We start from the raw sequence: 24,716 nt of genomic DNA, 5'->3' as shown, positions 1-24,716 counted from the left end.
TTCTTGCAACTCTAAAGCATCAAATCCATCTCTGGCTTCATTTTTTTTTTTTTTTTTAATTCAAGCAACATAGTGCTGTCTATGGCTTTCTACACACAGACAAGTTTTCCATCCACCTGGTCGTTACACATTTATTTTTCCCCTCTGCCTGGGATACCCTTTGCCGCCTCTGCTCACTATAACCAACCTTATCCATCTTTAAAAACTAAATGCAAAATCTGTCCCATATTTGGAAAGAAATCTCTAACTTTCCAGGCAGGGTTAGGTGGTTTTTCTGAGCTCTCACAGAGCCTGAAGCCACCTCTACCACGGTCCCTCCCTTGCTCAAAGCTCTCCTGAAGAAGTCTCTGCAGTGCTGAAACTGCGCTCTTTCCTGACCTGGGTTTTGCTTTCACGGGTGTTTACATGTACAATAATTTATCCAGCTAATATTTGGGATTTGTCCATTTATCACTGTATGTCAGTTACAACTCAATACAAAGTAAATAACCAAAAACAAGTAACAAAACATCCCCCAAACCCCTGTCATCCTCAGGAGAAAACTCAACACTTCAGCCTGACATTGAAGGGTCTGTTTTACTGTCTTCTAAGATCTAGCCATGGCAAATAGATGATCACTAAGAATTAGCTGAAGAAACAAATGGCACATCCTTTCCTGCTGGCTGTTGGCGACATCTGTGTGTGTGTGTGGGCATGCCTGGCCCACATCTTGTTCTCCCTCTTTCTGCCAGGAGTCTCCTAGCTGCCCTTGCAGTGAGGAGTGGTCGTGCCGAACAGTTCTGGCCAACAAGGTAGAGTCTGCTGCTGGCTCTGGGAAGGCTATTGCTTTTCTTTATAAAAAGGAAGAGATGTGTCCCCTTCTCCCTGCAGACATCACTTATGAAGCTACAGTGTCATCTCCTGAGCACAAGGGAAGGGCCAAGAGAGGTAGAGAGAATTACAGCACTCTGCCCCAATGCTGTGGAGACTGAGCTGTGGGCTGACAGCTGCCCTTCTTCAGACTTGGTTTGTGAGGAAACTATAACCCCTAGTGTTTTGCTATCATTAAAAAACCAAGAAACTTCACATAAAAACCCAATACAGGGGTGTGGCTCCTGGAGCACTGTATCTGGGGTCCCTGACAGCGGGATAATCCCAAGGCACAGTGGCACAACCACGAGAATAACAGTAGAAAGAGCCCCAGGAAGTCACCGAACTAGACATTGCTCTGCAGGGGTGGGGGCATGGCTCACACTGGAGGAGGCTGGAGGTAGCAGAGCTGGAGGTGGGGCCACGTGGGGGGCGGGGACTGGCTCAGCAGCATGACGGAGAGCACCAGCAGCAACAGCAGGCCCAGGAGTGGCACCGGGACCAGGAGGAGCCGGGTGACCCTGCAGGGAGGCAGCACAGTGCTTGGCGGCGCCCGCGGGAGCCTGTGGTGTCCCAGACATCTGACCACCACCCTCCTTCTGGAGACGCTGTGGGGTGCACCTGAGCCGCCGGGGGCGCAGAGGGCACGGGCAGAGCTGGCCCCAGACCGGCCTCCTGACTGGGACCAGCTCCTTCACCACGGGCACCAGGGCTTGCTGCAGCTCTGGTTCTGAGGGGCTGCTAAGGAGAAAGGAAGGCAGGGCAATGGTGTTGATCTTCTCCTCCGCCCCCAAGTCCCGTCCCAGGCCCCTGGGTCCCGCTACCTCTCAGGAGGGTTTCCGAGGATGTCTTCAGGGTGTGAGTCTCCTGGATGGATAGGGAGGTCCACCTGGAAGGACAAAGGAGACAAATCTGAGACCCCGAGGTCTCAGGTCAGCCCACTGGGCAGAAGTGAGCACATGCAAGGGGGCGGGACACAGAGGTTCAGTGTGAGAGCCTCCCCAAGACACGCTGCTGCGCTGGGTGCCCAGCTCTGCCACTTCCCTGCCACATGTCGCCTGCACATCGCCCCACCTCGTCAGGCCCCACTTTCTCCATCTGCCAGACAGGGGTGATGACGACGCCCACCTCAAAGGGCTGAAGTGGAGAATGAAAGAGAAGGTGGGCAAAACCTAAACTATCAGGAGGTGGGCTCAGAACAATGCCTGGTGGACAGCACTCAATAACTATGTGAACTACTCAATATTATTATTTCCATGTTCTGTCTGATTCTGGAAGTACCCAAGCTCCCTGAGGTCAAAGACTCTATCTCCTCCAAGAACCCAGCCCTGGACTGGGCCTAGCTCAGCATGGACACTCCTTGGGTCCATCTTCCCCCGCCTGCACCAGGCCCAGCAGGTATTTTAAGATTAAAGCCTCCAATACTCCTTACTTTACTACCTCATCCCCCATGTGTTTCTTGTTTTTTTCCCTTGTGTCTCTCTGAAAGGGTGTCCCCTCTGTAGAGCTCAGGCTTTCTCACGCATGCCTTTGGTCTGTGGACGATGACTACAGCAGTAACAATACAATAACAAATGAGGAGTTCTACCAACACCCCAGCCTCAACCCGTCTCCACCACTGCCACCTACTATGCATCTGCTCTGTGCCAGGCACTTTATGATGCGATCCGTAACCTTCACCCCCACCCGGGAGCTGGGTGAGATCGCTGTCACACTAGCAGTGAGGAAGCTGAGGTGGGCCTCAGTCTCCACAGATGGGAGTGTGGTATGGTGGGAAAGAGGTGGGCTTTGGGGTCAGGCTGCTCAGGAAGAGCATCTTGGTCAATGTGGACCCTGAAGAGTCCCAGGACCCCAGAACGGAAGCTGGCACACCTTCGGGCTTCTGACCTCACCACGTTTCCTCTCCTCCCTTCCTTTGCCGGAGAACCAGGATTGTCACCTGCCGCTTTGAGGAGCAAAGGAGCTGGTGTGTGTGGTGCCGGGCAGGGCAGCTACGACAGGTGCGGTGCCCCAGGAGTTCTGGGCTGGCTGGGGAGGCTCTGGCTCTTCCGGAGTGTGGGCGCATATACGTGTGCACTTCTGCAATCTGGGGGTGTAGCCAAGTCTGTGGTGTAGAGGCTGCAGCCCCGTGTGCAGTGTTTGTGTGTGGGGTCCCCTGGGAACATTCTGGCTGCCCACTGGCCTGAAGCCTCCCTCTACAGCACCATCTGCTCTCATTAGCTACAACGAAGGCGTTGTTAACTCTCAGCCAAATGATTTTTCTGTCTGCTTGGGGGTGTGGGCAGGGGCTGGGGAGGAGCTGTGACTACAGCAGCCTCATCTGAGGGCCTAGAGGGAATGGTCCTGGGAACTGCCTACCATGACCTGGATCTCCGCTCCGTCCTCTTCCTCTCTTCTGGGTAACCTGGGGCGACAAGAAAGTCACTGCAAGTGTCTGTCTCCCCAGCCTGGCTCCCATTCACCAGCTGTGTGGCAGAACCTTTAAAGCAGGGGGCCTTCACATACATGGACCTGGAGGGTACCCTGGAGCCCCACGAGCAAACAGTTGTGTGTAGGTTACCATCTGTATTTTTTCACCAAATTCTCCAGAGAGTCTGTGTGTGACCCCTAAAGGGTCAGGGGCCCCTCCACCTTATTGGCTTTCTCAGCTTCTCATTTCCCAGCAGGTCCCCCAGGTGATCAGGGGCTTCCAGTTCTCAGACATCTCTGAGACCCTGCCCCCTGCCCCAGCTTCCTTCCTGGTGGGTTGGGCCATGCTCAGGGAGTCTGAGTCTCACTGGGTCTTCTTTGAGAACTGGGACTCCAGTTCAGGCTCCCCTGACTCCAGAAGTCAACTCTGTGGACCCCGCCCCCATCCCAAGTCATTTCTCTTAGGTGTGCAAGCCCCAGCCTCTGTGACCCCTGGGATCACAGTTGCCTCAGTCCCTGAAACAGGCACCTCTCTGGGGACTCAGGACACAAGCTGCCCAACCCCAACGTCCCTTGGAGGCCAAGACATCTGCACCACCCATCACCACCTTCACTGGGGACCAGGGATCCAGTCATCCAGCCTTAGCTACCAGTTCAGACCCAACAGTCAGGATACAGCTGTTTCCTCAACTCCAATTCAGTAAGGCACCCAGGCTCACAGGCCTCCAGCCTCCGGTCCAGTCAGATCCCCAGCTGTCTGATCCCCTGGGATTTCCACGTGGTGGGGCCCTGGCTCCTCTCAGCATCTGAGCCCTGTGCCACACACTCACCACTTCCCTCACTCCCAGCTTCCCACTCTGCAGCTCATCCTGCCCTCCCCCGCCTCAGGGACACTGGGATGCCCAGCCTCTCCACCAGCCCTGGGCCCCACTGCTGCTCAGCGCTGTCGTCTTTCCATTCCCTGGTGACGCAGGGAGGGTCACAGCGCCGGGGGGGCCCCCATCCCGCCCAATCTCAGCTTTCCCAGACAAGTCCAATTAGAGGCCGTGGCAGGCAGCCTCATTAATTGTCACAGCCAGGAGCCTGAAAGAGGGGAGCGGGGAGAGAGAGGCCCTGCAGGAAGGCAGAGGCCCCGTGGAGGAGGGTGGGTCCAGACATCCGGTGCTTTCTACATCCTCGGAGGCTGCACATGAGCCTCCGAACAGTCAATTAACAATCACAAGGCAGGGGCTCTCCCCATCCCATCACAAAGTAACTAAGCAGGGATCTGAACCCAGGCTGTGTGGTTGCAGAGACCCCAGGGTCTCCCAGCAGTCTGAGTGCTCTCCTGGGGCATAATCTGGGTCTCATTTGCCCCAGGGCTCCTTGGGGGCCTTGGAGAAGTGTGTTCAGTGACAGTGACTGAGTGGCTAAGCTGTTCCATCTGCCTGACGACTGTCTTCTTGCCTAGGGGTCTCCTATATGAATACCACTCACAGAGGACCCCAAGCAGGGCCTCCTTTAAGTCTTCCCCCCAGGCGGGATCAGGGGCTAGATGTCCTTCTGAACTATCAGTGTCTGGGGGTAAGGCTGGCCTGATTCATTCCAGTCCGCAGGCCCAGGGTCGCCTCTGCGCGAGCAAGGGGCCCACAGGTCATGCCTCTGTGTAAGCCTCGTTCGGGGCTCTTCCAGGCCTCTACTCCAGCCATCTCAGAGTCACCCTGGGGCAGAGGGACGGCTCGGGAAGGAGCAGTCTCCTTACCACGTCAATTGCTCCTCCCCTCCTTCCTGAGGGTGCGCTGACTCTCCCGGGAAGTTTCCCTGTGGGAAAGAAAAGCTTAGGTATCCTGGGCTTCACCACCTGCTTCTAAAACCTGCCCTTCTTCCGGGCTCCTCCTCGAGGGTGGCTCTACCTTCCCTCCAGGGGCAGAAGCCTGAAGCTGGACCAGTTTTCCTTTAGGAGCCCCTTTTCCTTTGCGACCAGGAGTTCAGGTCCCCCCGAACCTCTCACACTTCCACAAGCCTCTCACTCTCGTCTGGGCCCTAAAGAGGCTCAGCATTTCCCTTCCAACCCCCTTCTCCTCCCAGGTTCCCAGTCGTGGGCACCCAGGTCCCCCTCCGTTTTCTCTGGAGACATCCAGCCTTGCCAGTGGCCTCAACCACCAACTCGACACCTTTCTAAATGCATCACTGAGCTCCACCCTTGTGTACCCACTGCCCCCAGGGCAGCATCCTCCATCCCTCAGGGTGCTCACCTTGGGGGTCCCAAGGTGAGTTTAGCATCTGTCTGTCTACCCCCTTTTCCAGAACCCAGAGCCCTCAGCCCCCTGTTGGTGAGTAGGCAGCTCTGTCTCTCCTCGCTAATTCTCTCTGCCTGTCCCTTTTTCTCCATCCCAAGGCCCTGGCCTGGCTCCAGCTTCATCCTCTTAACTCTGGACCACAGCCCCAGCCTCCTCTCTGGCCTCCCAGCTTCCCATGTGGCCCCAGAGGGATCTTTCTGTGCAGTCCATCCAGAGCTGACCTGCCCTTCCCCATGCACAGCCTCTCAGCCTCACTGGCAGGGAATTCCTTTCATGATCCGGCCTTACCTCATCTCTGGCCAGTCACCCCCAAGTGCCCTCTACCCTCCAAACATGTTATGTGGTTTCACGCTCCCATGTCCTCACCGCATACTGTTCCCACTGCCTGGAAGACCTCTCCTTTCTCACACCACTTAACTTCCCTCTTATTTCTTCAAAATAAACTCAAGCGTCAGTTTCCCTGTGATATCTCCTACTCCACACAGGCACTTCCTTCTCTGGGCTTCCCCAGGGCCCACCCCCCAAGCCCCAGCACACAGATCATCGTGCATTGGGATGGCCCATCTTCATGATCTCTCTATCAGGTCCTGAGCCCCAAGGGGTCCCCAGGACCCAGTGCAGGCAGCACAGAGGCCTGGCTCAGTCTCCCCCTCCAGGAGGCGTCTGAGAGCTCTCAGCAGAAGTTCTAATGCACACTTGCGGGGCTTCCCTGGTGGCTCAGCAGTAAAGACTCTGCCTGTCACTGGAGGAAACACGGGTTTGATCCCTGACCCGGGAGGATCCCACATATGGAGAAGCAACTAAACCCGTGTGCCGCAACTACTGAGCCTGTGCTCCAGAGCCTGAAGGCTGCAACTATTGAAGCCTTCTTGCCCTAGAGCCCACGCTCCTCGATAAAAGAAACCACTGCAATGAGAAGCCTGCACACAGCAACTAGGGAGGAGTCCCTGCTTGCCTCAACTAGAGAAAAGCCCTCGAGGCAATGAAGCCCAGCACAGCCAAAATTAAATGTAATTTTAAAAATGTATGCTTTCCCCTAAGGGATGCAGCCGTGCCCCCCACAAGCTGTATGATCTCTCTCTGAGCCTCAGTTTCCCAAGAATAACAGGGTGAGGGATGAGGGTGCCTACACCCCACGGAGAGAGTGGGAGAGGGCATTGAGGAATCCAACAGAAGATTCTCTCAACTCAGGGAAAAAGTGAACAGAGAAACTTTCTCTTTCAAGGGTGGTGAGCAACTAGGAAGCAATATAATTTTCAAGACAATAAAGCATTGCTTATAGAGCTTTTAGCAGTATTTAAAAAAAAATCCTCCTATCACTTATAGATTACAAATCTCATTTTTCAACTGTGAACATTGAAGATGAGTTGTCTTCATTGTTTCAAATGAGGTTTGAAATATTGTTCAGGTAATTACAGAAGTCATAAAATGATGGCTATTATTGGATTCAGGGTTACATAGTGGGCTTGTTAAGTTTTTTCTTAAAGAGGACTTATATTCAAAAGGTAAATGCTTAAAGTACCTACATGGTATCAGGAAGAAAAATTCACTTCCTTCCTTTCCACTGCAGTAACATTTTAAACAAGGTGATTCCAACAGTGTTTTGGAAACAATCACCACCCCCATGCAGGTGGGCCTGACACCTCCAGAACACCCTAACCCACCACCAGCAGCAACTGACCCTGCCCTGACTCTCACCCCGCCCCAGTTCTCTGAAAAATGTGCATGTTTGCTTGGCTCAGTTCCACATCAGCAGGCCAGTCCCTGGAGGGCAGGGGTGGTGTCCTGTCTGGCCAGGGGCTCTGAGGCCAGCACCCAGAGGCCCTCAGTCCACACCTGCCCATAGGATGGGGAACAGTGCAGGCATCCTGGGCCCCACTCCCAGCCCCTGGACCCGGCGGTCTCAGGGCCCTCCCGTGCTCACCTGCTCCTCAACTGGGGTTTCAGGAGGAAGTTCATCCTCCTCATCCGTCTCACTGACCACCTCCTCCCACGGCCACACTCCACACAGAGGGCTGGAGAGATTGACGGCTGTCTCCTCTCGTTTCTGAGGCCAGGGAGGGGCCGGTGAAGGCAGAAGGTCAGGGGTGGGATGGGGATGGGCTGAGGCAGGAGGATGGGGGGGCGGGGGGGGGAGTGATATGAGATGGGGACTGGGGTAGGGATGAGGTTAAGGACGAGGTGGTCCTGGGAGAACTGGGGCGGGGTGGAGTCAGGGCGGGGTCAGAGTTGCCGCTGGTGGTGGGTTAGGGAGTTCTCGGGGTGTCAGGCCCACCTGCTGAATGGCCTGGATCTCCACACCCAGCGACGGTGGCATTAGGTTGGTGCAGTCTGCTCTCCTCACCTGGGCTCCTTCGGATAGCCTGGCCACACAGTCAGGAGGGGGAAGGCTACCTCCATGCCCCCCGCCACCTGTCAGTCAGCCTATGCTGAAGCTACTGCCCCGCCCACCCTGGGGCTGGAGGCCACGGTGGGGGCTCCCTGTCCTTGGGCTCCCCTCCTGCTTCCTCCTCCCCCGTTGTTCTACTCACTCATCCAGCCCCTCCTGGGTCTGACTCAGCTGCTCCTCCAGGTGGGAGATTTCCAGCCTCAGTTCCTGCAAAGGAAGAAGTGAGGGACCCCTGGCTCTGCCTTTTCCCCAGCCCCATGACTGGGCTCCTCTTCCAAGGTCAGGTACACTCCTTTTGACTTCTTTAGGATCCTCCAGACACATACAGACAAGGAGAGAAGGGGAAGAAACAGGAGCAGAAACTTAGGAAGCCAAAGAGAGGTAAAGAGCAACAGGAACCCAGAACATAACCTATCAGTCAGGAACACTATGAAAAGGAAAGCAGAGATGGAAGCACATGGGAAAACAAGAGACTTTAAAGACAAGGGACAGAGAGAAGAGTCACCCCAGGAGACAGATGAACTGACCCAGAGAGAGGCAGAGACTGAAACTAGCCAGGCAGAGATACAGAAACAGGAGCAGGGGAGATGCTGTGAGATATCACCCACAGAGAATGAAAGTGGATGGGAAATGGAGATATATATATATATAGAGAGAGAGGAAGGACAGAGGAAAAGTGAAAATGCAGAGAGACAGAGAGGGAAAGACACACAGAGTCAATCAGCAGTGACGGTAGAAACAAGAGGCGGAGACTCGGAAAAAGATCATCAGACACAGGAGGCAGCAGGGCATCCCAGAGATGGCCAAAGAGAAGCGGGGAGAGTGTGGTCGGGCCAGGGGGTTACCTGGGTTGTGGCTCTGTACTCCTCCAAGGTCTTGGTCAGGCTCTCCGCGTGGCGAGTGCGCTGGGAAAGCCCAAAGCTGACTGAGGCTGGGCTCAACCCACCAAAGACCCTGAGGTCAGGTCCGGGGGGAAGGGGGGTTGGATGGGTGGGATGGGCTTGGGGTAAGAGCGAGACCTGAAGAGAGCATCAGCTTCCCTGGAAACCCTCTGACCTCTCTGGGCTGAGTCTCAAAGGATTAGAGCCTAGTATGCATGCATGGCTAAGTCACTTCAGTTATGTGGACCGTAGCGTGTCAGGCTCCTCTGTCCATGGGATTCTCCAGGCAAGAATACTGGAGTGGGTTGTCATGCTCTCCTCTAAAGCATCTTCCCAACCCAGGGATTGAACCTGCATCTCTTATGTCTCCTGTATTGACAGGCGGGCTCTTTATCACTAGTGCCACCTGGGAAGCCCTAGAGCCAAGGAGGACTTTCCTTTGTGGACTCGGGGCAGGAGACACATCAAAGGCATGCTTCCCTCCAGCCCACTCACCTCAGAGAGGATTGCATCTCGCTGGCAGATGAGGTGTTCACACTCGTAGAGCTGCCGCTGCCGAGGAAGGAGCCCATCCATCTGTCTGGTCTGCCCTCCCCGGCCTATCCCGCTCCCTGGAGCTCCTCTCCTCAACCTCCCTTCACGTCTCTGGATGTCAGCTACACCGAGAGGGGCTTCAGTGAGCTGCCCACTGGCCCTGGGAACCTGAGGGCTTGAGTCAAGTCCCTGATCTCACCAGACCACAGGGGTTCAAACTGGTGAGGGTAAAAACAGGCCTCGGGGAGATAGGAAATCGTCAAGGCACTAGGGAGGGGTGGCACCTTCAAGATGTCCTTCTCCGAGGCCAGCTCCTCACTCCTCCTCTTCACTCCATCCCGCTCGGCCAGGAGCTTCTCATTCTGGAAGAATGGACCCTGGTCACGGTCACTTCAGCAAATGGCCACGTTAATATTCAGAGAAGACATGTGCTGAGCACCTGATGTGCATCAGGCCTCATGCTTGGCACTTTTTTTTTCTGAGCCTTTTAGATGAGGCTTTAATCGTCCTTCAATGGCAGCCTTTCTAAGACTTTTTTTCACTTTTTATTTTGTATTGGGGTACAGCCGATTAACAACGTTGGGACAGTTCAGGTGACCAGTGAAGGTGAACACGCATACACATGTATCCTCTCTCCCAAACTCCACCCCCATCCAGGCTGTCACACGACACTCAGCAGAGTCCCACGTGCTATACAGCAGATCCTTGTTGGTTATCCATTTTAAATACAGCAGTGTGTACATGTCCATCCCAAACTCCCTAACTATCTCTTCCTCTATCTGTCCCCCTATTCCCCGTGCTCAGCACTTCCTAATGTTTCAGCCCATTTAATCCCTCCAACATCCTATAGGATCTCAGCTCTGATTTGCAGATGAAAAAATAAAAACAGCTGCAAAAATGGAGATATGATAGGATGCATGTGAGGATTAAATGAACTAATAATTACTGCTAACATTTACGGAACACCTTGCTGGTGTTAACTTACTGCTGTGCCCTCTTTTAAAGATAAAGATGAGAGTTCCCTGGTGGTCTAGTGGTTAGGATTTGGTGCTTCCACTACGGTGGCCTGGGTTCAGTCCCTGGTACAGGAACTGAGATCCTGCAAGCTGCAAGGTGTGGCCAAAATAGATAAAATAAAATAAAGATAAAAATAACTGACTCACAGAAAGACTGAGCAACTCTGCCCAGGTTATATAGGTGGGAATTCATGCAAATACATGTTTAGTATGTGTTAATGAACACAAACATATTTAGAACAATGCCTGGCATATACCAAAATTTGGTGTTATATTAAAAAGATATTTCTAAAACTTTGTATTATGAATTTTTAACACACAAAAGTAAAGCTAATAGTGTGATGAACCTGGAAATTCCCCAGTGGTCCAGTGGTTAAGACTGCACTTTCACTGCAAAGGCTTGGGGTTCAATCCCTGGTGAGGGAACTAAGATCCCACAAGCCGCTTGACTCAGCCAAAAAAAAAAAAAATTATGAACCCCCATTATTTGTCACCCAATTTCAGTAACTACATACATTTTTCTGGTTTGTTTCTTCTCTATTCACCAAGAGTTTGCTTTGTTTAACCAGGTTATTTTAAAGCAAATCCCAGGCTTATTTCACCTGTAACTACTCCAGCATTTGTGTTTGCTACTTGAAGACTTTTCCTTTAGTAAAACCACAATGCAATGATCACTCTTAACAAAGTTAGTAATAATTCCTTCGTATCATCGCACACCCAGTGCTCTTTTTCGGTTTTGGTTGTCTCACAAATATTTTTTTCACATTTAGTTTGTTTGAATGAAGATCCAAAAAAGGTCCACCATGGCTTTTGGTTGAAATGTCTCATTTCACCTGGCAGTGTTTCCCCCACCTTCCCAATCCGGGCACTTTTCCAGGCCCTTCATTTGTGGAAGAAACCAGGTTATTTTTCCTGGTAGAACTGCTTTACTGTGTTCTTGTTTCCTGTGCAGGACCTTTTTCATGTTCCTCCCGCCTCATTATTTCCTATAAACTGGTGGATAGATCCAGGGCCTTGTTCAGATTTTTGTTCAATATTTCGGCAGGAAGATTTCATGGGTGCTACTCTGCTATCTGTGTCAGTCAAAGCTATGGTTTTTCTAAAAGTCATGTATGGATGTGAGAGTTGGACCAGAAAGAAGGCTGAGTGCTGAAGAATCGATGCTTTTGAGTTGTGGTGCTGGAGATCTCGAGGATCCCTTGGACTGCAAGGAGACCAAACCAGTCAGTTCTGAAGGAAATCAACCCGGAATGTTAATTGGAAGGAATGGTGCTGAAGCTGAACCTCCAATACTTTGGCCACTTGATGCAAAGAGCCCACTCACTGGAAAAAACCCCGATGCTTGGAAAGACTGAAGGCAAAATGAGAAGAGGGGGCAGAGGATGACATGGTTAGATAGCATCACCGACTCAATGCATGTGAATCTGAACACAGTCTGGGAAACAGTGGAGGACAGAGGAGCCTGGCGTAATGCAGTAATGTAGTCACAAAGAGTCAGACATGACTTAGCAATTGAACGACGATGTTCAACATTATTGAACAATAATGGCACAACAATAACAATGCCAACAACAATGGCACATCTGCATCACATGTGCCTTTCAGGAAGAATGTAAAGTCTGGTTGTCCCAACTATTCATGTTTACACTGTCATTATCCCCAATTTTACAGAAGAAATTAAGGAGTGTAGGGGCTAAGAAACTCGACCAAGTTCACGTGGACAGTAAGGTCAAACTCAAGTCTGATTCCAAATCCTGCACTTTTAGCTCTCACTCTTCTCTAGAGCTTGGGTGAGAATGGGAAACCAGCTTCATCCCTCATCTCAAGTTGCTCATCACTAGAAGTGGAGACCGACAAGAAGCATAAGATAATAATGCCTGAGGTAGACTCTGATGAGGCCTAGGACCTGGACCTTGTGGGCTCCCACAACTTTCTTGCAAAAACCTTCTGGGGGCTTTTCAAGGAGGTTGTGCTGAGGCTGAGTCCTCAAGGGAGAGGACAGTTATCTGGGAAAACAACAGAGGGCAGCTCACACCGGCCAAAAAATGGGACCTGAGAATAAAACGGACCAAGTTCTAGCCTAGAGCTTCCAGGCACCAAAAACCTAGCCAGCTGCACTGAGTTTCTCGCCTTGTTTTTTTAAATATTTATTATTTTTTGGCTGTAGTGAGTCTTCAGTGCTGCATGCCGGCTTTCTCTAGCTGCGGTGTGTGGGTCTCTCATTGCAGTGGCTTCTCTTGTGTGGAGCACAGGCTCTAGGTGTGCGGGTTTCCAGGGCTGCAGTCAGTACGTGGGCTCGGCAGTTGCGGCTTGCAGGCTCTCGAGTGTGGGCTCAGCAGTTGTGGTGCAGGGGCTTAGCTGCCTGGAGACATGTGGAATCTTCCCAGACCAGGAATCCCCTGCATTTCAAGGTGGATTCTTAACCACAGGAAGCCCTGCACTGAGTTTCGATACGATACGGGGAAAGCACAGAGGCAGTCAACTTTCCTTGGCCACACCCCTCCTCCTGGTGCCCCTGGGGAAATCAAGGCCAGCTCCTCCCTCACCCCAGCGCAGCTCAGCTCCAAGTCCTCCGTCAGCTGCCCTCCTCTCCGTGTCTCAGCGGGCCTGGGCTGCTAGGTGAAGGGCGGAGGAAGGACGGGGCCAGGAATGCTGTGTCAACATCTGCCCACCTGGCTGGGATTTGCAGGCTGGATCCTGGACCACTAGGCAGGGAACCTGGTTACTCAGCTGCTCCGGCTTCTCCTGCAGTAACCTGAGCCCCACCCACTCTGTGGGGTCTGTAGGAAAGCAGAGTGTCTGAGTGTCCCTTACTCCAACATTATTCTGCTGTAACTTGAGAACTCGATCTATAGATGCTCTGTAGGCAGCTGCTGAGAGGGGAAAGGTAGGGGGAGGGAACCAAGAATAGCTGATTTATCGAGCGCCGAGGATGTCCCAGGCGCTGCTCAGAGCACTTGATCTGGCAGCAGGCCTTCTGGGCTGGAAGGAGAGACCACCGCTGACTGCCATTTGCCCTGCTTTCCTGGGGGGTCCACTCGCCAAGGGGGTGGGGGAGAAGGGGTCCCAGCCCCAGGCTTAGAGGTGAATCAAGATGGAAATCTTAGCAGATTCCGGACACCTGGTTGGTCAGCTAACCCAGAGGCCATTCTCACTGCCTCTTACTCGCCTGCCTCCCACTGCAGAGGCCGAGGAAGGTCAGATATTACCCCAGCCTCTCTTGTCACGTGATCCAGTGAGATGTAAGAGAAGTCTCTTGCTGCAGGGGTGGAGTTGGGGGTGCTCTGGGAAAAACTTCTCCCTCTGATGAAAAGAGAGAGCCACGAGAGGAGCATTTCTCCCTCTTTGTCCTGCTTTGAGTGAGAACATGACGTCTGGAGCTGTTGCAGCCATCTGGGATCCTGAGGCCACAGGCAGACAAACAAGCCAAAAAGCTGCCAGACTAGCCCAGAACCTTCAAAACCTCTTGTCAGTTAATGTTCTTCATATTGAAGCTGCAAGTTTTTCGCCATTTTCTTCCCCGGAGCTCAAAGTAGTCCAGACCTATCAGTGGCTGTGTTACCCATGCCAGGGAGTGGTTTGGGTATAATCATTTACTGTCTTCTTGGCCAATGAGATATAAGAGGGAGGCCCCATCATGGGGCTTCAGGGAAAGTTTCTTCTTGTTCTTTTTTCCTTTTAAATTTTCAAGTTTTTTATGGGATCTTAGTTTCCCAACCAGGGATTGAAACCATGTCCCCTGAATTACAAGTGCATAGTCTTAACCACTGAACTGCCAGGGAAGTCCCTTTCCTTATTCTTAAAAAGAAATGTTCTGGAAGGAATGGTCACATCCTGCCTGCAGCCCATGCTTCACACCATGGCAGTTGTCCCGCCCTAACAGAGAGAATTTTATGAAAGAGCCAGGGAACAATAGTGGAATACTTTTTGGTTTGAATGTAAAAGCCATACTACAGATATAGGACAAAGAGATTCGGGGGAACTAATGAACAGATACCAGACGGAATGAGTACTACTGCTTGGACTGGCCAGAGATTCTCAGGGCTGGGGGAGGAGCTCAGAAGAGTCAAAGAAGAGAAAAACAGTGAAAATGCCTTCAGGCCAGCCCCAAGCAAAGGGTTAGAGGGCCGGAGAGGAGGATGCATATAGTTGAACCACAGACCCTCTGGGACATCTGAGAATCTGAGAGAGGGGTTTCCTAGCTCAGTCTGTGAACCAGCAAAGTACGTGAGTAACAAAAGAGAGGTGGTGGTGTGAGGAGTTAAAGCCTAGAAGGCTCAGTGAGGCCCAGAAAAAATCACAAGAAAGCAATTAAACCTCCTCTGTGCCCCTACAAGGGTGTGGAGAACCCCCAGTGGTATTCCTGGGTCATGGGGTCCAAACGAGGGCCACCACCATCACATGCAGTTAGGACGGTACACCCAGAGACCAGAAGGCAATGTCAGCCTCCCAGTGGATGCCTGCACGCAGTGGTGACTAAGGCTGAGGACCAGATGGGACAAAGAGCATCAATCTTGTGACCAGCAGAGAGAATAGACATTGAGTGAGGAGCATTGAGATGCTGCGTGGGTTTCCAGCAGCTTAGATGCCACCTTGTGTGTGGGGTTTATTTCCCCCTAAAATGACTAAGTGGACCCAGAATTAACGTTTAAGATAATGTTTTCTGTCTTGGATAGAATGAGGCTTGAATCAGACCTGAGGTTGGACTGGGCCTGTTCATGTTATGTGTGAGACTCTGGGGTAACAGTGGCCATTTAATTCCCACAACAATCCTAATGAACAGATACCCTTCTCCCTTGTTCTTACAGAATGAACCTATGGCTTGGGAAGTGGAGGTCACTGGCCTACAGGTTGTCTGTTGTGCAAGTGGCAGAGATGGAATTTGAATCAGGATTCACTGTAAGGCCTGTTTTCTTCCCATCATAAAAAAATACTAACACATGAACAGTAACAGCTAACTTCCAGTGAGCTCTTCCCATGTGTCCTGCCTTGTGCCTAGGGCTTTACAAGAATACCCTTGTTTAAATTTCACACAATCCAACCAGGGAAGTTCCGTTATTTTGCCCTTTATCACAGATGAGGACACTGACGCAGACAGAGAGGTGGACTGGCCCAGGCTTATGTCGGCAGCCTCACTAAAGTCAGGAGTCAGCCCCGTGCCCCACACTCTTATTGGCTGTAGCAGTCCTCACATGTAGCCACGTGACCTTCAGGGACATTCACACATTACTGGGATCCTGGGGTCTCCCTGACCAGACTGAAGAGTGTTTGGTTGGGGTGGCAGTGGGCAGGGAGATCCTGAGGACCGGGGAAGGGGTGGGAGGGGGTGCTGTGCCTCAGCTCACCTCTTTCTGCAGAGTCTCCATCTCGGCCACCAGACGCTGCTGCTCCTTCTCCTGACCGAGCCCAGAGAGAGAACAAAGGCTTCTTTTTGGGCCCTTCTGCCCCCACGCTGCCCTTCTCCCACCCCTGGGAGCATGACTCAGGTTGGGTCATGGAGGAGCAGGGCTGGGGGAACGGGCCTGAGGAGCCCTGCTGGCTCCTGCTGTCCCCCTTTGCCATGAGAGGGATGGCAAGCATCCGACTCAAAGTCTGGGGTGAGCAGGAAGAGGACTGAGGGAGGAAACCTGGGTGACCTTTGCCCTTTCCCATCCTGTAGTCAGGCTCTGTTGCTCAGACTCCAAGAAAGTGCAAAGAAGAGAGCAACTTTGCACCCCTTGCCTGAAACCCACCGTGTACCGGGCCTGGGCCAGAAGGCTGCGGTTCTGTTCCTCCAGGCTCTTGGCAAGAGTCTTCAGGTCCTCCAGCTCCTCATCCACGCCCCTGGCAAACTGCAGAGCCTGCTGGGTACTGGTGGGGGCGGGAGGAGGGCCACAGGAGAGGAAGATGGAGGTCACAGAGGTGGACCCCCTCAGAGCAACAGAGAAACCTCAGAGACCCGGAGAAGAGGGGGACAGAGACCCAGCGATAAAAGGAAGGAAAGAGACAGAGTGGGCGACAGAGACCCAGTTTCTACCTCAAATAACAAAGAAGGTGGGAGGGAACCTGGGCCTGTGGGCAGGTGGGAAAGGGAGGGTGCAGGAGGGTGGACGTGGGCCCAGCCTACCTGCGGAGCTGCTTACGCAGGGCTGAGATCTCCTCCCCGAGGCGAGCAGACCCCTCCTCGGCTGTCTCCACGCTGCGCTGCAGTTTGGCATTCTCCCCAGCCAGCCGGCGGTTGCTGAGCTCCAAGTCCTCCAGGCTGCTCAGCAGGTCGGCCGTGGCGGGCCTGGGGCAGGGAAGGGGCAGGGTCACTGTCTGCATCCCTGGCCTCCATTCCCCAGGTTGGGTAGGTGCCGGTGGCGGGGAGATGTGGCTCCTCCAGACAAACAGGAGACAGCCCTCTTCTCCCTGAGCTATTAGCCCAACCTGCTTCCCTCACCCACTCCCCGGAGGACCCTAGGCCCTAGGCCAGGCCCTGGGCCCTAGGCCGCTGGAGGGCATGGGCAGAGGAAGGGCAGGGAGGGGCTGAGGATAGATACAACTCAGGTCTGGGGTCTTCGCCTCCAAAGCTCTCCAGATTGGCCGGATCCTCAACTTCTGGGCATCCTGGAGGGAGACAGAGGGTAGTGGGCTCCCAGGTGACCCGAGATGTTAGCGAGCCCTGGACTCTGGCCTTGGTCCTCCTTTGGCTCCCAGCCACGCATTCTCTCTGGGTGATCCCACCTGCTCCTAGGGCTGCACTTATACCACCATCCACAAAGCCTCTGGTTCATGGGCACCTTCAGCTCAGGCTAACTACCCTGGGGGGCCCAACCACGCCACTTGCATCACGCCCGACCCTGGGCAGCAGCTCAGCTGCCCTGAACCTTGTTTCTCCTCTCAGTTCCCCCATTTACTCACCTAGCCCCTGGGCCATCCTGGCTCCCTCCCTCCTCCTGCCTTGCGCCTTCTCCCCCTGGACCCTCACCCCAGCCTCTGCCCTGGCCTCCAGTCTCTCCCTCCTGTCCTTTCCCCATTCGGCCCCAAAGGGGTCTTTCCTCCACCAGAGCTAACATCTCCTCCCCTTCTCACAACCCTCCCCTGACTGCCTCCAAGCAAGGTTGGAGGAGGTTCAAGAGAATGTCAAGAAAGCTCTATTTTTTGGTTTTTGTTTTTATAAGGCTGGAGAAATAACACCAGTAACACCAGCATTTTTTTATGGAGCGGCTCCTGTGTTGAAGGCTTTGGGGTAGAATGGCGAGCAAATCAACTGACAAAACAACTGGACAGGTAATGAGTCATAATCAGATTTCTACAGGGAAGGGATGCAGGTCTGTGCTGAGGATGCTGGACAGCAAGGGACCTTCACTTGCAGCATCCCAGGCCTCCCCCTGCAGGGCTTCCCGACCCCGAGTGAAGGATGAGGGAAGACATGGAAAGTTTAGGCTGAGAAAACAGCCTAAGCCCAGGCCAGGAGGGAGGTGGGGACAAGATCAGAGGGACAGAGTGCAGGGAGGGGTGATGATGGTGAAAGTTGGGAGGGGCCTCTGGACAGGGCTGGTGTCAGGAGGAGGAGTTGAAAACAACCAGTGAGGGGGAAAAAAGCAAACCCCAAAGCTCAGGGCAGGTGGGGAGGCAGTCACGAAGGTACCTAGAAAGCCAGGTTAGAACAAACGTCCCTGGGGTCTGGCCCTGTCCCCCGCTCTGCCCCCATGGGAAGTGCCCCCACTGTCTGACCCTGGGCCTGCCTGCTTCATTCTATATATAGCACTCTCACCAGATGGCAGCTGCTGGGAGGCCAGGGCTCCCCCGAAGGCCGCCTCCTCTTCCAGCTCTGATCCCCTGGATCAAAGGCACGAGGCTTAGCGCCCCTGCAGCCCCCAGTCCAGAGCAGCCACCAACAGGGCTGCGGGCGATGGCAGGAGGGGCCGGCTCAGGTGAGAGCAAGCACCGCGGGGAGGAGGGTGAGGCCAGATGGCCAGCGCCTGGGGCCAGATGGAAAAGCAGGAGGGGCAAGGGCTGCGCTTGGAGGAGGGATGGGGAGGGGCCTCTGTCAGCCCCTCAACATCCCCCTTCTCCTCTCTCCAGCCCCTTTTATTTCTGCCCTCAGCCTCCCTGTGCCTCCCCATCCCAGGCACTCTGTCCTCAGGCCCTCCTCCCACCCCGACCTCATCGCTACTTTTCTCTCTTCTCAGCCTCCTTCCAACCACAGCAGGTCCCTGTGTCCAAAGGGTGCTGGCTGCGGTAAGCAGGTATGAGGTTAGATCTCAGGAAAGGTTTTCGGAGCGGGGGTGGGGTGGGGGATGGAGGTGTGGGGACCCACCCATCCAGCTGACAGGCAGTGATCCAGTCCCGCATGACCACCAGGAAGGTGTCCAAGTCCACGGTGGCCTGAGGGCCCTCCCCATTGGGGTCCAGGCTGCAGGCCAGTGTTTGGAGGCGAGCATCCTGGGGACCCCGTCCAGTCACGGCCTCCAGGTAGGCTAGTAGATGGGTCACAGCCACAGTGCCTGGGGACAGACAGGCTGTGAGGGAGGCTGGGGCAGGAGAGGGGTAAGAGGTGGGGACCACTGGCTGGGCTGGTGGCTCCCTTGCACTGTGGCCTTTGGGCAACTCCTTTCTCTTCCCCGAGTCAATGTTTTCACCTGGAAACGGGGCCCAGTCATCTGCACCTCAGAGCTGGACCAAAGAGGACCAGCTGAGCCCCACCAGGCCCACACTGGCTGCCCTTCCCCCCTCTCCCAGGCTCCAAAGCCCCGCCTTCCTCTGCTAACCCTCCTCCCCCAAGTTTCCTCCCCTCACCATCCCCTATCCATTTCCTTCCTGAAGCTTCCCACAGTCACCCACATCAGCCCAACCCATCCCTCTCTCTGTGGCTCCCCAATTCCCAGCCCCCCAGCTCCATCCCTTATTATTCCTTGACTCTCTGACCTGTTCTCTGGGGGTCACAAGCTTCAAACGTGGAGTTGAGTATTTGCTCCTCTAAGCTGAGCGGTGTCCCCAGGCTCCTGTCCTCTGCCTGGTCCCAGAGGTACACTGAGGAGACAAGAGGGTCAGCCCATCTGTGAGGAGGGGGGATGATGAACAACAAAGAGGGGTGACCCTGGTTCCGGGCTCCTGCAGAGGGGAAGGAATTCATTCCAAGCTGCCTGGGGTTTGGGCTGGTGGGGGTCACAAGGTGAGGGTCTTTGAATCACCTTCCCCATCCCTCTATTTGGGAATGCGGGGGCCCCCCCATCTTTTAGGCCAGGAAGTGCCCCCCTGCTGTCTAATCCTGTGTGTCCAATTGGCTCAGAAGCCCACAACACCGAACAAACTCTTATAGCCTTTTTTCCTCTTTTCCCTGGCTTAGAGGGGGCGAGGGGCAGAGGAGGGTGAAGAAGAGAGGGTTCTGGGAGAAGCGGAGGGTGAAGGGGGCCCAGGAGCCAGGAACAATCCGATAACGCGCGGGCAGCCTGGATCGATCCCGCCTGCCCACAGCATCTCCGGTCTCCCAGACTGCCTCAGGGCTGGGTCTCTCCTCCCCACATCCCCGAGGCTGGCTGGCGTCATCAGCGCCCACCGGCTGGGGCCTGAAACAAAGGGGGATGGGACAATCCAGGCAGGGTGAGTGGTAGGGGAGTGGTTCGGATCTCACGAGTTCCAGCCACAGGACTGTGGGCAAGTCTCTTTTCCTTTTGGAGCCTCAGTTTTCCCACCAGTAAAATGGGTGGATAGGGTGATTGTCCCCCTCCCTGAGGTTGGGAGGGTGAGGTCTGTGTAAGTGAAGAGCACCTCCTGCTTCCCACCTCCGCACAATGTGAACATCCTGGGGTCCATCTGCTGCTGTAGCCACTGTGCCCACACATAGAGGCACTCAAAAAATGCTCCAAGATATAGAAGGAGCCTATATATTCTCCACCCCTGGACCCACTGGATCTTTCTCAGGGCTGAAAGTGACTGTTGAAGCTCCCTGCCCTAGCCCTGAACAGCTGGGTGTAGCAGAGGGCTGAGTGCAGGCTGCAAGGTCTGGAAGACTCAAGTGCAACCTGGGCAAGGGACTCAGTCTCTCTGAGCCTCAGCTTCTTCCTCTGGAAAATGGGTGGGTGGGTGAGTGGGGGTTACTTCCCTCCTAGAGAAGAGAGAAGATATTAATAAAATCTGGAAGCTCAATAATAAAACTGAACATTTATTCAGCATTTACTAGGAGCCAAGCCTCTTCTGAGCATTTGACATGAACCACAGTGGCTACTATGATTAGCTCCAGTTTACAAGCTAGGATACTTAGGCACAGACAAGTGGGAAACTTGCCCAAGGTCACATGTTCAACATCTGATCGCCATTTCTCATCCCACTAACTCTTCAAGGGTTCTCTGTATTGAGCTAAAAATTCAGCCCCTTCGGGTTTGAGCTTCGGCTTCGAGGGAAAGAGAGCAGGACCTACACTTGGGGGAGACTGGTGCCCCCCTACATCATGCAGGAGGACCCTGCGGCCCAGTGAGGTCACCCAGGACTACCTGGCTCCAGATGTCATGGGATCTGAGGAGCTGCATGGATCTACAGCGCAGATGCGACCCTCAGCCTCCTGGGGCCCCTCAGGAAGATGTCGCTCTGCTTCTCTCCTGTTCTCTTTCCTTCCTCAGTGTTTCCACCTCTCTGTCTGTGCTGTTCTTTCTCTAGTTTTGTCTCTGACTCTTTCCATCCTCCTCCCCATCTCTTTGGCCCTCAAGTCCCACCCGTCTGTCTCCATGTCCTCCACCCCCATCTTCTTCTCAGTCTCTGTGCTTCTTCTCCCTTAACTCGGCGACTCTCCACTCTCCAAGGCTTCTCTCTCCTTCCTCTGCTGTCACTTTCTCTCTCTCTTCATCCCCTGCTTTCCTCAGTCTCCATCTCTCCTGGGTGTGTCCCTCCCTTCTCTCTGGGAATCTCCCAAAGCTGCCCACAGGTTCCTCGGTGGCCGCACGCCCTCTGCTGGTACACATAAAGTTTACACATTCAGATGCTGGTCACTTGGTCAGCCTGCCCAGGTGTCTGCCTCCTGCCTTCCTATATGGCAAGCCTCCTGAGGCCAGAGAGAAAAGACACCAGCTTTGAGGCTGGATGCTAGGAGCCTCTAAGAAAGGGGACGTGTCTCTCCTCTAGGGTGGGAGTCTCCCTTGGGCTCTCTCACTGTTTAGTAGATGAGTTTCAGAAAGGACAACCCAACATCTTCCTCCTGAAGCCACTTTCACACCCATTTGGTCTGTGTCCATCTGATCATTCAAAAGTTAGTAATTGGGTTCCTATTATGTGTCAGGCATTGCTCCTGGGCAGCATGATCAGCAGGACAGCCGAAGGTCACAGTGATTCTTGAGACCTGAACTGTGGTGAGGGTGAGATGAGATGCTCTATTGGTGTAAAGTAGCTTCCCAGGTGGCTCAGTGGGTAAAGAATATGCTTGCAATGCAGGGGACACAGGAGATGCGGGTTCGATTCCTGGGTCAGGAAGATCCCCTGGAGGGCATGGCAACCCACTCCAGTATTCTAGCCTGGAGAATCCCACGGACAGAGGAGCCCGGACAGAGTCAGTCCATAAGGTTGCAAAGAGTCAGACATGACTGAAGTGACTGAGCATGCACACACTCCTGTTAGTGTAAAGTTAGTGTAAAGCCAGATGTTGAAGACTTAGTATAAAAAAAGAATAACTTCAGTACATTTTTATATTGATTGTATGCTGAAAGGACACTTTCAGCATCATCAAGGATCCAGATGTATTAGGTTAATTAATCTATTAGGTTAAACTTAATAGATGTATTAGGTTAAATCATACTATGATTGCCATCCCCTTAGTATAAAAAAAGAATAACTTCAGTACATTTTTATATTGATTGTATGCTGAAAGGACACTTTCAGCATCATCAAGGATCCAGATGTATTAGGTTAATTAATCTATTAGGTTAAACTTAATAGATGTATTAGGTTAAATCATACTATGATTGCCATCCCTTTTGTCTGTTTCGTTTTTCTTTTTAATTCAGTGTGGCTACTAACAAAATTTAAAATTGTGTGTGTGTGTGTGTGTGTGTGTGTGTGTATATATATGGTTTGCATGTTGGCCAATGCTGCTCCAGGGACTGGGTATACCGAATGAATAAAACGGAGCCTGCCCTGTGGAGCTCACGTTCTAGTCGGAGAGACAGAGTCTAAACAGACAGACGAAGAGACGTCAGTCCTCTGAAGAAAAGTAACAAAGGAAAGGGGAGAGAGAGAAACAGGGCAGCTCCTTTACAGAAAGCAGAGATCTGCAAGAAGTGACGGTGAGTCTGTAGGTCACTGGAGGGGGTGCTGCAGGCAGCGGGCACATGCGTACAGAGGTTTCTACTCCTGCAGCTTGGCCTCCCCAAAAGACAGGTGGGCACACAGCAGGCACTTCATCAAGGATCATTCTCTGCATCCCACCCTGCCTCAAAGTGGAGGCTCAGCCACCCCAAGCCAGCTCTTCCAAGTCCCTGAGTCAGACCCTGGTGCCCTGTTCACCCACTGCTCCCTCCCCACCCTCCCATGGGACAAACAGGGGCCCAGTCACTTACTTTTTGCAGTGGGGCCACCTGCCTGGCCCTCTGGCATGTCCATGGGCCACCCTCGCTGCTCTGCAGCTGCTGGGGAAGCTAACAGCTCCCCTCCGTCACTGGAAGGGACCAAAAAGGGACTGACTGCTCCCCAAGCTCCTAGAAGGACAAACAGGGGAATGGCCTCCTCAACCAGCCACCCGAGGGTGGGGACCAGCCCTGCCTCTCCTGTGCCCCAGGCCGTTCTGGGTTCTCAGAACCTGTTTGCCCACCCCTGCCTCGACCAGAGCAGCTTTCCTTCAGACCTGCTTTATGGATTGGAGGTGTGGGCTGGGAAAATGGGGGCCTAAAGAGTGGGCGGCAGAGATCAAAGTGGGGCTGGTGGGTGGGGGTTATTCCCTCCTGCCACCCTTCTTCCCCAGTTTGTCAAGTTCCCCAGCCCTGTCCCTCCTGCCCTATGATTCTCCTTTGTCCCCTCCTCTCCTTCCCTACAGCTCTGGGTCAGGCCTCAACCTTCCCTCCTGGATCCTTGACCCAGCCTCTTCCTCAGCCTCCTGCCTCCAGTCTCCCGCTCCAGTCCATCCTGCCAAGAGCTAACCGGCCCATCCCCTGCACAGTGTTGTTCCATGGCTGCCAAGCACCGCAGGGACAGAGTCTAGACCTTGGACTTGATATTGAAGGCCCTGCTTGACCTGATCCCACCTGCCTCCCCCACCCTCAAACCCACTTGCAACCCTGAACCCTGTGCTGTTGACCAAACTGGGCCAGCTCTTCCCACCAGCTGCCTGGGGGACACCCTTCTTGCCTGCCCTTCCTGTCTTGGCTCCCACATCCCCTCCTTTGGAAACCGTTTCTGGGCTAGGTGATGTCCCTGGGCTCCCACACCACCCTGGGCTACTTACATCCTCGCCCATCAGCCTGTATTTGGAACTGTTGGCCTCCTGCTTGAGTTTGAACCCCATCTTTCTCCTGTTTCCAGCCCTCCCATGGTTCCCTAGTAACCTCAGGACTAAGTTCCCAGCCTCTTGGGCTGGTGTGGCACCGAGTGGTTCCTGCAACTCCTGGCTTCCTGTCATTTTTCTCTACCCTGGCCAACCTCCAGGTCCCTCACGGCCCAGGGGGACTCAGCATCTTGCCTGGTTCTCCCAGGCCCAGGCTCCCAGCTCCTCTGGGGAGCCTCCCCTGAGTCCTGGGAGCAGTTAGAGGCTCTGACAGTCTCTGAGGGAGAAGTTTGACGGCATTTCTAGAAGATTCTGACAGGATTTCAGGGGTCATCTACGAGATTTCCTGGAGGGTTCCTTTCAGTATCTCTGAGGAAGTCTGGTCAGGATTTTAAGACTTTTAACAAGACTTGGAAGACCCTGATATTGGGGACTCTCCCCTAGGATTTGGGGTCTTGCCAGGATTTCGGGAGGGGCTCTGACACGGCTATTCTGGGGAGCCTCGCCACGGCCTGGGCGCACCTGGAGCCACGTCGCAGTGTTCCAGTCTCGGGACACAACTGAGGGCCACGAACGACAAACGACAGTTGCGTCTTCAAGAGACGCGCGTGCGCTGTTCCCACCGGAAAAAGAAAGGTGCCAGGGCTGGACCGGGACGGCACGAGGAGTCTAAGCCACGCCCCTCCCAGGCTCCTCCCCGGGACGCAGGCGCACACCGGGACAAGGTGCTCTTCTGTTGCTACGGTTACCTATGAGGCCGCGCATGCGTAGGACTGCCCGGGCGCGCCCCCAGCCTGGTGGAGCGGGCGCATGCGTACTGGCTGAGTCGATAAAGGCGGAAGGGATTAAGGCTGCTGGAAGTGCCCAAGGCTGGGGTCTTCTCCGCGGCCTCAAGCTTGGGTGAAATGGGAAGCAAGAGAAGCTTGGCGT

General features: G+C 53.9%; 1 protein-coding gene across 1 annotated transcript; it reads right to left on the bottom strand.

Annotated features, from left to right (window-relative positions):
* Positions 1–486: 486 nt before the first annotated feature.
* Positions 487–24,409, bottom strand: KASH5 (KASH domain containing 5). The gene is made up of 20 exons (XM_061136281.1): positions 24,309–24,409; positions 22,867–23,004; positions 19,250–19,354; positions 18,642–18,828; positions 18,096–18,160; positions 16,879–16,945; positions 16,464–16,625; positions 16,090–16,207; positions 15,703–15,753; positions 9,626–9,703; positions 9,303–9,359; positions 8,772–8,831; positions 8,069–8,133; positions 7,813–7,900; positions 7,462–7,584; positions 5,000–5,058; positions 3,208–3,253; positions 1,674–1,738; positions 1,471–1,590; positions 487–1,370 (listed from the first exon to the last, which is right to left on the bottom strand). Exons 2-20 carry the CDS (start codon positions 22,907–22,909, stop codon positions 1,229–1,231), a joined length of 1,701 nt encoding a protein of 566 aa, XP_060992264.1. The 5' UTR covers positions 22,910–23,004; positions 24,309–24,409; the 3' UTR covers positions 487–1,228.
* Between the last annotated feature and the right edge of the window lie 307 nt (positions 24,410–24,716).

Source organism: Dama dama, chromosome 4 (assembly GCF_033118175.1).
Source record: "Dama dama isolate Ldn47 chromosome 4, ASM3311817v1, whole genome shotgun sequence".
Lineage (NCBI taxonomy): Eukaryota > Metazoa > Chordata > Mammalia > Artiodactyla > Cervidae > Dama > Dama dama.
The sequence above is the reverse complement of the archived record's forward strand: the minus strand, read 5'-3'. Positions and strand labels throughout refer to the sequence as shown.

Coding starts and splice junctions, on each gene's coding strand:
- KASH5 (XM_061136281.1), bottom strand. CDS start 22,909: ATGGACATGCCAGAGGGCCAGGCAGGTGGCCCCACTGCAAAAA. Junction 18,161..18,641: donor ACTGCCTGTCAGCTGGATGG/GTGGGTCCCCAC, acceptor CCTTTGATCCAG/GGGATCAGAGCTGGAAGAGG. Junction 9,704..15,702: donor TGGAGACTCTGCAGAAAGAG/GTGAGCTGAGGC, acceptor CCATTCTTCCAG/AATGAGAAGCTCCTGGCCGA.